General features: G+C 38.8%; 1 protein-coding gene across 6 annotated transcripts in view; it reads left to right on the forward strand.

Moving 5' to 3' along the window:
* SHOC2 (SHOC2 leucine rich repeat scaffold protein) overlaps positions 1-16,146 on the forward strand; it is a 69,817-nt gene that overhangs the window by 31,601 nt on the left and 22,070 nt on the right. For 5 of the 6 annotated variants that reach the window (XM_075155046.1, XM_075155048.1, XM_075155044.1 and 2 more), the window contains exon 3: positions 10,715-10,852. The exons of the other annotated variant lie outside the window; for it this stretch is intronic. In XM_075155046.1, coding sequence (XP_075011147.1) covers positions 10,715-10,852 — 138 coding nt within the window. The remainder of the gene's footprint in view (positions 1-10,714; positions 10,853-16,146) is intronic. 6 annotated transcript variants of the gene reach the window in all.

Below are 16,146 nucleotides of genomic sequence, written 5' to 3' on the forward strand. Positions count from 1 at the left end.
CTGTTAACTCTTTATGCCAAACTAATTTAATATTTTACTGGTATTTTTTCAAATCACTTTTTATTTGTCTCTGTTTTCATGCCTTTTACTTTCATGCCTTTTGTTAATGTTTCCTGCAAATTCTGTTGGTCTGCATAGTGTTTAGATGACTGTGAGGTCGACAGAATCTCCCCTTGTTATTTCTCCTATCTTAAATTTTGAACTAATAGTCTCCAATCGTCTGGTAATGTTCCTTGTTTGATAGATGACATGTAGAAACTATACTACTGGTCATGTGATTTCAAAATAAGTTTCTAGAAATGCCTATCTAGAACATCTACTGCTTGCTGTGCAAGCTTATACAGTATTAATACTTGTTAGAAATGGATTCCTTTTAGGGAAACCTGAAACTAATGCTAAAACATTTCTTAAGCCTGAGTGAAGGTAAAACATTTAACAAAATGTTTGCAAAGCACATAGCTGATCAGATTTTAAGTTTCCAGGGAAACTGCTTTAAAACAGCTGAGCTGTTACGGTGTGTATTGTCTTGAGGAAAACCTAGAAGAGGTGAACCTACCAGCACGGAGCCGCTGGGAAGTAATCTAAAGTTTGGTTCTATTTTGGGCTTTAAGCTGTCTTTAGTAGTTAAACAACACAGACTTAAATGAGGTGACTCCACTGGGGGAAAAGTTGCTTTGCATTTAAAACAAACATTCTAGTGAGAAAGAGGAAGTGTTATTATCTATAGTTAGTAAACAGATGTGTGTGTTTCTGGTCTTTTTTTCCCCCAGAATGCAGTGCCTCTCATTCCCTTGCCTCCAGTTGCTTTATTATAGATAGGATGATGACAGTAAGGTTTCCTGTCTTTTCAATATTCAGAAGGTTTCTTAATTTTAAATAGTAGTTTACTCAACTGAACTCACTCGGTAAACCAAAAAATGAAGAAAATATTATCTGTATTTTGGAAGAAGGTAGTCTTTTAGTAACTCGGCAAATTCAGGCTCTAGGTACCTAGCAAATCATTGCTACTAGTCATTTATTGGACTTCTCTTAACACTTTTCCAGCAACGTATATATTGCTTCGATATTTTTAATGTGATTGAAATGATTTTAATAGACTGCATAGTAAGCTGAGGTCTTGATATGCATTGTTATGTTTTCAAATATAAATAGATTTGTTTGAATAAGATCTAAAAATACTTAAAAATCCATTTAACTGAAAACATATTCCAAGGTTTGTTTTTTTTTTTAAATCCTTTTTTTTTTCTTTTTTTTTTTTTTGCATGTTTAGCCAAAAGCTTTGTTCAAGAGTAGCTGAATTAGGGAGCTTTCATGAAATGGCTGTGCTGATGTGTAACAGCTTCATGATGCTGAAAGGGCCAGAATCCACTCCCCTCCTCACAGCTTCCCAGCTGCTCACTACTTCTGCCTCTTTCATCTGAACTGTTCCTTGGTGAGCTGATTTATCTCACTAAACTAACAGAAAAATATTAATGGTTTTGCTACTTTTGTTGTTTATTACTTTAGTTAGTTGAAATCAGTGAAGTTTCAGGTAAGACTGGAACTGGTGTAGCAGGAGGAGTGGGAGAGCATGAACTGGAACAGGGAGAGCGGGACCACCACTTTTGCCCGCACTGAGCTGTTAAATCAGCTTGGCTCGCTGCAGCCGACTTGTGAAACCTGACAGGTAGGATTGCTCATGTAGTATAAAAGCACATGAAGTGCACTGCAAGTGGTTTGAAGAAGGATGGATTACTGTCTGCAGAGAGCCATTGGAAATGCATCAGACTGTATTTTCAGAATCTCTTGTTCTTCCTTTTCCTCCTGCTTTATGTGTCTTTTTCCATAAAACCCTGTGTAAGCTTATTGGAGTCATGGTAACATCAGCTCAGCCCCACCTTCCTGAAGCAATTTTTTGTTATGTTTTTATGCATAGTGGTGAGAATTCATTGATGCAAGTTTCTTGATGGCAAAGCTACTCTATGTTGCTCTTTGTGAACCTAGTCTTTCTTACAAATTGCATCCTACCTAACAGCGGTGATAAATTTTCAGAGTGCATCTTGCCTAGTATCCTGCTTCTGACTGTAGCCCTAAGCAAACATCTGCATAAAAACAGGGTAAGTGTATATATGAGGCTTAACCTGACTCCTTCCCCAGATCCAGCTATTTTCATATCAGGGATTTCCTGAGTCTGGTGCAGCTTGTCTTTTTAGTAATTCTCAGTAATTTAGTAATTCTCTTAGTAATTCTCCTCCAAGGGCTTGACTGTTTTTTTCCTTAAAACTCCTATAAACGCTTTGCATCCTTAGCAAGGTCCACAAGTTTGCTTTGAAGGTTGCTCTTGACTAAAAGGTCACTGTTACGCGGATGTTGAATATATCTACATACATAGTGCAACAGCAGAACTTACCTGTTCACTTGGCTGTTGAATCTCTGGTGGCATCCATGAAATAAAACCTTAATGGAAAGGTTTCCTTGTGGAAGCTTTGCCAAAACACAATCTGGAGGGATAATTGTGGAAATGAGTTCACAAGGTGGATTCCAGCTTCATCACCGTATCTGGTAAATTGTCCATTCCACTGAAATCAAAAAGTTGAAGATGAGAATGGAAGAAGGCAAACGCTTTGGTGAGTCAGACAGTCAGCACGAGAAGGATGAAAACGAGAACAACTGTCTTGGGATAGGGCCAAGCAAATGCTTCAATTTGCAGGCTGTTACTTAAGCAAGCCTTTTGCATTTCTTGTATCGAGAGTTTTATTGCATTCCTCCATGTTGTGTTGAAGGAATTGTTTTGCACAAGCAAGTTGATAATATTTTCTTTGCAAAGACAAGGTTGCATCTTATACCAGTTTGGGATATTTTTGTCGTCTCAGCACGCGCAGCTCAAATAGAAATAATATTGTCGACGTGGTTGAAATTACATTTGCATAGTTTCTGCAAGTTTCTTAAGACTCCAAATATTGTGTTTTCTGTCTGTGAATGCAACTCTTATTCTATGGAGAATCTGGTCAGGGCTGTTCTGCAAGGGAAATATTTTTAGATTGTAATTCAGGGAATCTGCCTACACCAGACGTGGAATGTCTCTGAGACTCTCTTCTGTTCTTCCCTTCCCCCATCTACCCAATATTTAGATCATTTGTGGTTTCTTCACTACTTTGAAACTCTTTTTCATAACACTTGCACCTGTTTGGTTTTCAGTAGCATAGACAGCAAACCAGATGTGTGCAGCTGCATTAGTTCATGTCTACTCACTCCATGCTGAATATAGTGCCTCCTTATTAAATGACTTGTTAGTTGCAAAGCTCTTCAGTGATGCTCTGAATTTCATTTCCCCTTTTTTTAGCAGACCTGACAATATAGAGAAATATTTCTTTACATTATTTGTATCTAAGAACCCCTTCTTCTCTTTCAGCAGTTTGAAGAAAACCAAGTTGTGTTCCTGGGCTTAGCTGGCATGCTAATGTCTGCAAACACAGTGGTTGAGAATATTTTAATATTTTTGTATTCTAATGTGATAAAAGCATGAAGTTGTCAACAGAAGTGGAGTAAATATAGGCATTGATATGTGTGTGCTGCTGCCTAGAAGTCAGAGAAAATGACTGCTTATTTGATTCAGTTCTGGTTGCTTTGTTGAGCTGCAGGAAGGGTAAAGAACTTGATTTTGGCCGGCTTCAGCTTTGGTGTCTGAGTTCTGATTCCAGTGAAAGCTCTTGAGGGGACGCAGTTTCGTCTTGTCAGCTAGTCAAATTCCCCCTGATTACATTTTCTTCAGACTGGCTTTAGGATAATGATTAAGTAGTCCTGCCTTTTTGATCTACTTGCAGAGCTTATTGGGATGATGCCCCAAGTGTAATTCCAGTAAATACTGACAGCTTGTTAGAAGTCCAGCTTTTTTTTTTTTTTAAATATCAATGCTGCAATTCTTTTAACTGTTTGAATACTTTCATAAATGCTGAACAGAGGGAAATAATCGCTTCCCTCAGGCTGCCCTTGCTAATGCAGCCTGGTAGGTGGTTAACCTTTATTATTTGAGAGCGAGCACGCTTGTTGCACACTCAAAATGGACAGGATCCAAGATGTGACCCCAGGTTCAGCTTCACCAGGACCTCCTGGTCCTTCCCTGCAGAGCTGTTTCCTCACCAGCTGGTGCAAGAGGCTGTGCTGCTTTACAGGGTTATTCCATGCTAGGTGCAAGATTTTGCCTTTGTCTTGGCATTTCATGAGGTTCCTGTTGGTTTACTCTACTGCCCAGCTCAAATCCTGCCTTGAGCCCTTGCTAAGACTGTTTCTTCTACACGTTTCACGTTTAAAATGTTGTTTGAACAGATTTTAATTTTATTTATATTTGTTACTTTCAGTTATAAACAATAAATACAAAGTGTTTTGCTGTTGTCTTGTTGAAGCTTGTTTTAGACCAGATTTTGAGTCTTCCTTTTCAGTTGACCTTAGCTTCTGTGTTTTTGAGTGGTTCCCATAACTAGATCCTGTTGTGCATTTTGCATATTTAAATATTTTACTGTGCTTATTTCTTACTTATATGAATATTTTAACTTTGGTACATAAGTCACTTGTGACCATATTAAAATTGCATTCTTTCTACTCAGTAACTCTTCTGTGTAAGTTATAGTTGTGCAGTAATAATTCAGAATAGCTCTGACTGCTTAACTGTTCTTTTGGGCGGTTAGTAATGCACAGCAAAAAGTTCAGGCTGTCTGTTACAGTGATGTACTCAAATCTGATAGAGAGGGAAAAGATTCTGAAACTGTAAAATTGTTTTTAATTTTTTTCTAAAATCAAGACACTTATCCTAAAGAGTTTTATAGACAGACTAAAAATTCTTTTTCTTTTTTTTTTTTTTTTTTTTGTGCCAGCAGAGAACCTAGTGAGAGATGAATAACTACTGAAGTTATGGGAACTGTTTGTAACTTGTTCCCAGCATTGCTGATTTTGGATAATTATTCTTTACAAATTAGCTTACTGCCAGTGTTCTGACACACCAGCCTGAAGTCCCACTAATATTTGCATTCTCCTCTTCCTTGTACTTTCCATAAGAGTCTTGATCCTCTCGCTGTGTCATCTGGCCTGGGATTTATCATGTCATGAAGGATTTCATAATTTTCAATCTGCTTAAGCATGGGCAGGCACAGAGTTAATCCAGTGGAAAACAGGCTATATTACAAATTGTTTGCAGTCCAAGAGCGTTGCCCACTGAGTGAATTAGTGGTAGGAGACACTGAAGCCTCTTTGCTATTGACCTATACTCCTTCCCTATATGACTGTTAATTTGTGTGTACTTTTATATTGTATTTTGTTTTTTAAATAGCCAAGAAGAATTTTCAGAATTATGTAAGTCAGGGCATGTAACTTGGTCCTCTTGTCATAACAGGCTTTCAAGGTTGGCCATGTAATGGGACTGTAATTCTGCCTCATTATGCAGAAAATACTAGTCATTTCGTAATGCTGGGGTTTTTCAGCAGGTATATTTAGCTTTGTCATACTATAACATTTAGTCTCCGTGCATATGAGAACAACAGCGAGGTGATTGCGCATCCCATCTTTTTTAAGGATTGTTGAGATGTATACTGAGCTGTATTTTTAACAATGTGTTTAGCTGAAAGGTGGTTGGGAGTCTTCACAAACATGCATGTGAATCGTCTGAAATTTTTATCTTGTAGAACCTTTTAAAATATGAGTTTTTAAAAACTACATAATTGGGTGTAACTAACCGTTTTGTGAAGATTATTTATAGAGAAACTGCTTTATGTATTTCATATGGTCATTACTTCTACTTCAAAACCTTTTATTGTCAAGCCAGCTAGTACATGCAATTTCTGTCTGCTTTCTTGGCAGATTTTGAGCTTCAATTGCTTTTCTCTGCCTTGCAATTACAGTGCAATACAGTATTCGGAAAAAAAAAAAAGAACCCAACTACAAACCCCAGCACCTTCCTAGTGTATTTTTTTAATTGTCCTGAGGATGCTTGTCCCTTCAATGCAGTTGCAAGTAGTCCATAAAGAATCCTTTATTCACTACTGTGAGCTTAAGATTTGTCTATTTTGGCCATTACTTGTGGCAAAAAGAGTTAGTCCATTTTCCCTGTGATTAGTATTGGCCTAAAGTAGTGCTTGCCGTACTCCAGTGACTTAGGGTGTTCGAACAGTCCTGTGGTGAAGTGATGCTGGAGTTGTCCATGTGGTGAACGGGAATGGGTTTTTCTTCAGTAAACTGCTTTCTGGGTAAAGGCTGATTTTGAGTTGCAGCACATTTCTGGCTGGCATATTTCTGTTAAATTGATTAAGATATGAACGTGTTTCAGCAAAGTTTATGTAGTACACCAGAAAAGAGCAAATGTTGATTCTTTCGATATGAATAAGATCATAAGCTCCTTGCTCATTAGCCATTTTTCTTTTTGTACCTGAGCAAATCTTTGTTTTAGGAAAACTTTCTTTTTGATTTTGACATATGCTTCTTACCCTGGCCAAGCAAAAATGACAGACTTCAGTTGTATCTTGGTGAAACTTATTTTCACCTTTTTTTGAGAAGCATTTCCTTCAGTACAGTTGCCACTGATCAGACAATAAGAAGGGCACTTTCCATCACTGAAACAAGCTGGCTTTACATCGGCTCCTAGGAAGGGCATTGTGCAGATGGCCTTAAGTTTGGCCTCTTTGTTCTTGCAGATCATTATTTGTTGTATCAATTGTTTATGCCATGTGTTTATCCTGGCATAATTTTTGAAAGAGCTGCTGTTGTGCAGCAGTGCAATGCACAGTGTGTCCATTCACGGGGTAAATCACTGCCGTCAGTCAGCCGGTGAAAGAGCTGCCCCTGTTCTTTAGCCGCTGGCCTGGCGGCAGCGCGCTCTCCGTGCCCAGAGTGGTTCTGGTCCCACGTACTGGCATGTTTTCAGTAGTGTTGGTCATGTTAACTGCAGTGTTGCTGGTACTCAGACCTCCATGGATGCTGAACAGAGAGCCTTTCACCCAGGAAAATAGTTAGAAATAGAGTTTAAGGAGAAGATGGGGTAGATGGTGCTGATGGGCCACGGGGCGTGACCAGCATTGGTTTGTAAAGGATTGGACCCTTTTATTTCCTTATCCCTCTATTTTCCCACGCTTGTCCTTCTTAAACCACATTGATCATAGAATCATAGAATCATACAGGTTGGAAAAGACCTCTAAGATCATCGTGTCCAACCGTCAACCCAACATACCATGTCCACTAAACCATGTCCCTAAGGGCCTCATCTACACGTCTTTTAAATACTTCCAGGGATGGTGACTCCACCACTTCCCTGGGCAGCCTGTTCCAAGGCCTGACCGCTCTTTCAGTAAAGAAATTTCTCCTAATGTCCAATCTAAACCTCCCCTGGCGCAACTTGAGGCCATTTCCTCTTGTCCTATCGCTAGTTACTTGGCAGAAGAGACCAACACCCACCTCGCTACAACCTCCTTTCAGGTAGTTGTAGAGCGTGATGAGGTCTCCCCTCAGCCTCCTCTTCTCCAGACTAAACAACCCCAGTTCCCTCAGCCGCTCCTCATAAGACTTGTGCTCCAGGCCCTTCACCAGCTTCGTTGCCCTCCTCTGGACACGCTCCAGCACCTCCATGTCCTTCTTGTAGTGAGGGGCCCAAAACTGAACACAGTATTCGAGGTGCGGCCTCACCAGTGCCGAGTACAGGGGCACGATCACCTCCCTACTCCTGCTGGCCACACTATTCCTAATACAGGCCAGGATGCCGTTGGCCTTCTTGGCCACCTGGGCACACTGCCGGCTCATGTTCAGCCGGCTGTCAATCAGCACCCCCAGGTCCTTTTCCTCTGGGCAGCTTTCCAGCCACTCTTCCCCAAGATTCCTCCCTTTCTCCTTCCCTAAAGATCCCATAGCAACTCTTAACATCCCAAGTTGCTCTTCTTGCACCTCATAGTAGGTGTTCAAGCCCGATGTGCAGCAACAGCCCTCGGTCTGCGAGGTGCTCTGGAGAGCCTCTTCGTTTACTCACTGTGATGGGTCTCATGCTGGCCATGGGGCTGATGGCTCTCCTGGGACAGCCGGTATTTGGATTCTTCCACCCACTGCGTGTCCTCTGTGTGCCTTTGCATGTGAAGATGAACCTCTACCACATCATCTCAACATTTTTGACCTTGTTAAGCATATTGGATGTAAGAATTTTTTCCATACATCACGGAGGACAGGAGAAATGTACCTTGCGTGCTTTTTGTTGACTTGCAGACTCTGTGTTGTGTCTCAGCAATCCAAGTTAAAGTATTGAAAGAATTTCAGTGCCAACAGCAGTTCACCTCCCCTCTCCTTCTGCCCTTAGGGGGGAAAAAAGAACATTTTGGTGAGATGCTGTCAAACCATAAGTATTATTACATCCAAGAGCAAGATTACTTACTGAGCAATGTGAACTAAAAGCTGAATATTATAATTTTTCTTGAAATTGCTTTCCTTAAGTCACTATACTTCATGATAGGGCTTTAACTTTCGCTTGGTTTCTGCTCTAAAGTCTAAAATTTGTTCTGCAGTCCTCAATCTATTTTAACATTAAAAATTTTTATTAGATGTTTACCAGTGTCACTTTTAAAAATAATGCCTGCATCTTTAATATAACAATATTAAGTACGGCTGTTCAAATTAAACCAAAGTGTTAGCTTGCCCTTAATTGTCTAAATAAACATAGGCATCTCTTTTTCCTTTTTTTCCCTCCCCAGAATTAGCTAGGAAGATGTTTGTTTCAAACACGTAGCTTGCTGTTGTCAAAGTTTTCAGCAGGTGCAAAAATGAAGTGCAGCAAATGTTGCTGCAAAAACCCAAGCCTTTCTTCGACTTCAGCAGATGTAGAGTGGGAAGAGTCAAGTAAATGAGAAATCAGTGTGATGAAATGAAATTTATGCCATATTTCAAATTTGACATCATTGGTTTAGGTCTGAAGTGAAAACAAATGAAAACAGCAATCATGAAGAAAACTACTGCCCCAAAGTGCATGAAGGTTCTTGAGTTACCTTAGTAAAGATTTGTGGGGTTCTTTTTTTGTTTGTTTGTTTAAAGGGAGGGATTTTTAAGTCTTCCTAAAGCTTTTCTTCCTCCTTCTATTGCCTTCTGCACTTTGCCCACTTGTTTTCATGAATAACAAAAAGACACTCCTACCACAGAACATTAACCCTTGCTCAATTTTTTCTTAAATTTGCTTTCTTCTGCATATTAATGGCATTGAAACGTGTGGTTTATGCAGTGCTGGATACAGCATGTTTGACTGTTGACTCTGGTTACCTGGAATACACTTGAAGGCTGACTTAAGAAAGGGGACACACACAAAGTGATGGAGGAGCTGCTTAAGCACCACTTTTACATTCCATCTGCCTAGTTTCTAGAAAAACATCCCAATTTGGGTTAATAAATGCAGGAAATAAGATCAGTTGTATGTTAACAATCTAAGAAAAACAGAATAGGGAACCTGTTGGGGTTGGCTTTGGTTTTTTGCTGGTCTTTCACAACTGTTTCGTGATATGTAGTAAGTATTGTGGCTATGATACCTGCAACTCAATACCGAGTCTGAATTCATAAATATTTTACAATTTATTAAATCACCATTTGAGATTATCTGCTGATCTAATGGGTAGACACTCCACACGTCTGAACTTGCCCAAGCTAGTCCTGCAGGTCTGTGGGAAAATCCTTAAAGGATTGTGTCAAAGATACAACACTGAAGCTTAAAAATAGACATTCGCTCCTGAAAAGGAATTTGCTACTCTTCCAGATTTGTTACTCACTGAGTCATGCTCACAAATACAGTGACCTCATCTTTACTGGATAGAGTTGAAGCTGTGCAAATAATTTGCATTAATTACACCTGTATTCATGCACACACTTTTTTTTTTTAAACCCAACAAGCTATAGCTCTGAACACAGTATGTTTGTCATTAAAATAGGTGAAACTATTGTACGTAGAGAGTTATGCCTAGCTGTACTTTTAAATTAATGTGTAAATGTCAGGAATGAAGCAGTTCAGTGTAAAGTAGCTCTAAATTCTAAGCAAATCCAATGTTTTTTAAGGCTTAACAGATAAGCCTTTTATTTCAAACTTTTATTTGCTATAGCTCTGCTTGCATATATAAAATATAATACTCTGTGTAAATAGGTTTACAGTTTAATTATCATATGTTGCCTTTTTTGTGATGACTAAAAATGATTAAAAATAACACTCAGGACTTTGGGTGGATTATCTAGGTTGTCAGCCAAATAATTTTGATGTTTCTTAATTGTTGATTTTGTGCCTGAAAGTAATTCATGGTATAAAACCAGATCTCAATTTCTCAAAATTCAATACAATTCACTTATTCCATGATGTTTTAAACTTCTGGTCAGCCTGAAACAAGTGTGAGGTATAGGTTTTGTACTCGTATTCCATACCTTGAACTGGCAGAAGAAAATCAATCAATAAATAAGATTTCTTCAGAGAATCTATAAAAGCTTTATCTGAGTTTTTCAAAATTATTGATCAGGTTTTAGATCTGACTAATGAAATTATGATCCTATAATGCCTTATTTTAATACCATAAAGTTATAGTAGCAATAGCTTTTATTTATGGTAGCAACAGCTTTTTTTTTTTTTTTTCTTCTTCTTCCAGATTATCCCCAAATCTGTCTGATTCTGTTAATCTCTGGGTGGAAGTCATTGTCTAGAGCTGTACATTAAAGAACTTGATGTTTTGGTTTTCTTATGTACTTTTAGGTGAGTTGTGTAACCTCATAACGCTGGATGTAGCGCACAATCAGCTTGAACATCTTCCAGAAGAGATTGGAAGCTGCACACAGATCACCAACCTTGACTTGCAGCACAATGAGCTCTTGGACCTGCCAGAAACCATAGGTATGTGAAGAGGCTGGAGAAAAGAAAATAATTCACTATTTCAAAATGTTCCGTAAGAGGAACAAATTTAAGAATGAGTATTTGGTTGGTGACTGTAGAATGACTGGTGTTCAGCTCAAGGCAGCTTCACACTTGGGATAAAAAGCAAGGTGTGCATGTCACCTTAAATGTAGTTTCTAGCTCTCTGAATTACATTATTAAATCTAGCTGTGCTGCCGAGTGCCGCATCGTCTAAGAATGAGAGTTACAAGGAAAAAAATCCATCACTTCTAACTCTGATTTAAGGTGTTCTGTGGTTATGAGTAAATGTCTACAGCTTGTCTGTCCATTCTGTAATGAAACTGAGCACATAAAGGAATAAAAGGCTAAAAGACTCGTACTTGAAGTATAATGCTTTGGCAGATAGTTTTAACTAACATCTTTGGCTAAAGAAAAATAGAACTGAAAAGATAAATGTTTTAAATGAATTAGATACTTTTTATGCTCTTTGGTAGAATGACTAAAAAAACCTTCCAAGTCCACAAAGTTATCATGCTCTAATGCAATAAAATACAGAGGGTTTGCAAGTTAGATTGGGAATAATGGACTGAAATAAACACTGTCCTGGTTGTTTTCAGAATCTCATACAGGATGAAACAACAAAATATGACTTTTCCTATTTAATTAAATCAGTTTTAAACAGATGGCAGAAAAAGATGCATGCTGTGATTTAAAAAGACAAAAACCAAGGCCATCATGATTTTAAGCTCTTATTTATCACCAGAACATACTCAGAAGCATGTACGTTATTACTTAAACAATATTTAATGTTTTACATTTCATTAATGTACTTTAATGCATAGTAAAGTGAATGAGCAGAAGAGTAAGGAACCACTTAACAACACTCCAGCTTTTCTTCTAGCAGTAAATTGTTGAGTGTGGAGATACTGTGGCTTTTTGTTTAGAAAGTTTGACCTGAACAGAGTTTACATTGATGAAGTATCCACTGGAGCTAAACTTCCTTCCTGGATTGATGATATTTTTAAACTCTGGAGATCCCGTTCCATCTGGAATTTGCATCTAACTTACACAATTCATAAGCACAGCCTTTATTTTTGTAGCTGTTTTGTAAATCTTACTGAAAGTTGTTTTACGTAAAACTTATGTGTAGCGTACATGTCATATTTAGGAAGCAATTCTCTGTATAAACTGTTAATTATGGGAAAAATTCTCTAAGCAAATGTGAGATTTCCATTGTCAGGACTTATAAACCATTATTGTTGATTCTTATGCAGAATAGTAGTATGATTTACTGAGTTGTTTAGTGACTGGCAGTCACTGGGCTTCTCAAAGGACCACAAAAATCTTACTGATAATACGCTGCAAGACTGTGCTTACAGAGAAAGGTCTTTGGGTAGGAGAAGCACAAAGTTTCTTAGGCAGTTAAGTTGTTTGTGATAGATAGGAAATTGCTGACTATGCAATCAGGATCGTTTGGACTCATCTATTTCTTCAGAAAGTTATTGTAAGCTTAGGTGGTTTCTACTGAGTCAGGTTCATACCTGGTTGGACTGGATTTCTGCCTATTTTCTTTGTTTTGTTTTTCCATTGCATTGTCTTTATAGTGTTTTGAAGTTACTTATTTTTAAATGTATATAGCTGTCTCTTTACATGCTTATCTGAGCTGAATATCAATGCTATATAGCTCAAAAAACCACCAAAGACAGATGAATAATGGTAAGAGACAGCAGTGCGCTGTTGTGTCTTTAACCTTACACTGGTTCAGTTTTTGCTCCACTGGAAAATACCTGTTGTTTGTATTGACCAACGTGTAGTAGCTGAGCATTTCTGTTTAGAGTGAAAACTTAAAATCAGAAATTGGTCTCACAAACAGCCAGAATTGAATACTGAAGGGAAAAATGTTAAACTCCAGCTTAAATGATAAAGATCAACCTACATTTATGCATGTTACAGAAAAGGCAGCCGTAGCCAGTTCAGCAACATTGACTTTATTTCTTAGTCATCACAGTTTTGGTTCAACATTAAAGCAAGTTGCAGCTTGATTTTTAGATTACAGCTTGCTTTGTGGTTAGGATTGTTCAGCGAGAGACTTTTGAGTACTGAGAAAAACCCAGCGAGTAAATGGCGCGTGGCTGCCTGGCGTGCATCGCTCGGCGCGGCTGCGGGACAGCCTTTCCAGCCTCGCCATCTCTCGCTCCGGTTTCTGTCTCTTCCCTACTCGCGGTTATCTACCTGGTGTTTGGCACAACTGGCTTTTCTTGCAACATTTACATGCTGCCAGGTTTCAGTATGCTTAATATATAAGTGCTGTTAATGTTTCCCCAGTTCAGTCAAACTCGGGTGGGGGTCACAGACCGGCTACAAAAACGACCAAGCACATTTGCTCATTACACACATTTAATGTACTATGAGCCTATGAGCCTCCTGTTACGGAACAGAATTTCCATTACTGCCATGTTTGTCCTCTCCTCCCCCACTGACACCCTTTTGATGGAGGCCTCTTTTTTTCTTGAGAGGGATGTTTTTGCCAAGCTGCTTTGAAAAACAAACAGCCCCCTTCCTTTTCTATTTCTCCCTCCCCTCAAAAAGGATCCTTTCCCTCTCCCCCCCCCCAAAAAAAACCCTCAAAAACAAAAACCAAAAAACCTTGCAAAATGCTTCATAAATTCACTGCTGTCTAACAGTGGACTATCTAACCAAGCTTTGGTTTTACCACAGAAAGATTTCTCAATCTGCCAATTAAAAAAAAAAAAAGGAAAATGTGTGTTTTCTAACTAACAGTACTGTACTGAAATGCGCCGGAGCTGTGAGGAAGGGATGGAGGGTGACATGCAGGGGAGTGGCAGGGAAGGGATTATGCATCAGCAATGATTACAGAGGTAGCAGAGCCAATATATACCCACTCTTAAAACTACAAAGTTCTTGTTTCAACTAACGCTGTATAAGCATGCTTTCGTGCAGTAACAAATGTCGATTTTAGATATTAGTTGTCAGGAAGTGACCTAATGTCTTGCTTTATAGATATTGGCTTAATACATTCATATCTGTATTTCTGTTGATTGAAAATTGTAAAGTACTTTGTATATTAGATCACTTCCTGTAAGAAAAACGAGCTTTGTGGAACGGCTTAGCACATTCCAAGAGTCTCAAGTCTAGGATGAAAGTCAGAGTGGGATCTTAGCTGCTTAGTGTTTTAATTGCAGATTTTCGCCCCACCCCCCTGTGTTGTTTTTTTTTTTTTTTGGGGGGGGGGCAGGGGTGGTAGAATTATGATCTACTTTTATTTACACAATGTCTTATCTCTGTATACTTAGCTGGCACACTAATGTATCCAAAAGATATATAAAAGAAGGTGAAGAACATAATTTATATTAAAATTAATAATTGGACTTTTGAGACAGAGAGAAAGCAAATTTTGGGTGGAGTAAAGTGTTTCTTTGGATTACAAGCTAGCTTAGAAAATTTTGTGCTGCAAATACCACATTGTGAGTGTTCCCTCTTTGAACTTTTAATTTTAGCATTCTGTACAAATGTGTTCACAATTTCTTATTTAAAAGCACAGAAACACTTATTTGAGAAAGAAATTCAACAGAAACAGAATTAAAGCTTTTTAAAAAATCAGATTCTTCATCTGTTTTGTAATTTTCTAGTTTTGTGTGTTTACGTGTGCAGTTTTGATTATAGTCAAATGTGCCATATTCATGGACATTTAAGGCAACAGACATTTTAATAAGAAAAAGAATAGTCAGTTGTAAATGTTCCAAAATGATGCTTTAAAAGCACAAAAAATTCCGTCACTGGACACACTTTCCAGTGACTGACATGGCACTGTTCCTGAGAGATGGTTAGGAAAATGAGAGGCATATTCAAACCCCTGCACTATATTCCTGCCCTTCGCTGCGTCACACGAGCTCAGAAGCTGAAATCACAACTTTCATGAAAGCAAATATTATGTGGAGTAGCTTTGCCATTTTTGCTGGCTGAAATTGTGCTACAAACTAGGCTTCTAACCCGTTTAGCCCCAGTGTACCTCTGAGAGCACTGTTGTGCTTTTAAAACATATGGTTGTTAAAACATGAAGTATCGTGGCCAGAACCAGGCATATATAATTGGTACAGCTCAGATTATACAAATTGTGGTTAAGAACTTTTAAGTCCCTAGAAGTCCTAGTAAAGATATTTCTGTAGAGAAGTGGAACTACTTTAAAACGGTATTTTAAGTACAGCAGGCTTAGCAAAAACTGGAGAAGTCTTATTCTGAAACGGCTGACAAATGCGCTGGTCCTGAGGAGACCCAGCAGAGCACCTGCAGCTCCCTCAATGCTCAGGGGTGACGTTCATACGTGACTGATGGGTTTGATGTTACTAATTACTTGCTGCCCCGACGGAGCAAAGTGCATAGGCTCCTGCTCCAGCTTTGGCAATATTCATATTCTTAAAATTTAAGCACATGACCCAGTGCTTTGGTCTGTGAGCATTCAGTACTTTGCAGGATCAAGCCTGTTTCCCATCTGATCAGCGTTTAGTGCTTTGTCTAAGGTTTTGTTCTTGGACTGTGCTGTTAATGAAAGATTTTTAATTAGATTCTGCTAGTATTAGGCAATTGCAGTAAGCTCCGCTTCTCTTTATCTGGTGGAAAGCAGGGGCTCCCACTCTTTTATTCTCATTTTCAGGTGGTTATAAGCCTTTGCTAGTTCTCATGGTGGTCTCATAAAGGGAATGAAGCTTCTGCTTCTTGTTGGCTTCAATTCTAGACTTAGTAAATATAAAGCAGTGAAATTGGCTAGAAAATAGTGAGTGGCAGGAGAGGGTAAGTGGGAAGTGGCTGCTCACCGCCTCCTCCAACGGCAGAACGGGAGGGATGAAGCAAAGCTGCGAGGTGTCGACCTCAAACCAGTTAAAAGCAGACTGTACTGCATGCGGTGGGTAGGGAACGCTTGGGTGTCAGTGTTCGCACAGGTTGCTGTAGATGCTAAAAGCTCACAGGGCAACGTGATGATTATGCAGAAGAAAAATGTATCAGTTGCTGCTAAATTCAGGAAGTCGCTGAGCCACAGGCTCTTGAATCTTCCCCCAGCTCTTAGGGAAATTTCAGGGTGTGCTTTCCCTTTTCCTAGGTTCTTCTCTTGGTGTCTGCTGTTGGGCGGTTTTTTCCAGAGAGAAAATACTAGGTAGATCTCTGGCCTGAGTGCAATAATTCTCACATTCCTTAATTAGCTAGAATTATAAATGTATATTCAAGTGTTATACATTTTATATGTTTACTCTACATAGTGGGGCAGACTTAAAAAATTA

Source organism: Calonectris borealis, chromosome 7 (assembly GCF_964195595.1).
Source record: "Calonectris borealis chromosome 7, bCalBor7.hap1.2, whole genome shotgun sequence".
In the NCBI taxonomy this organism is placed as follows: Eukaryota; Metazoa; Chordata; class Aves; order Procellariiformes; family Procellariidae; genus Calonectris; species Calonectris borealis.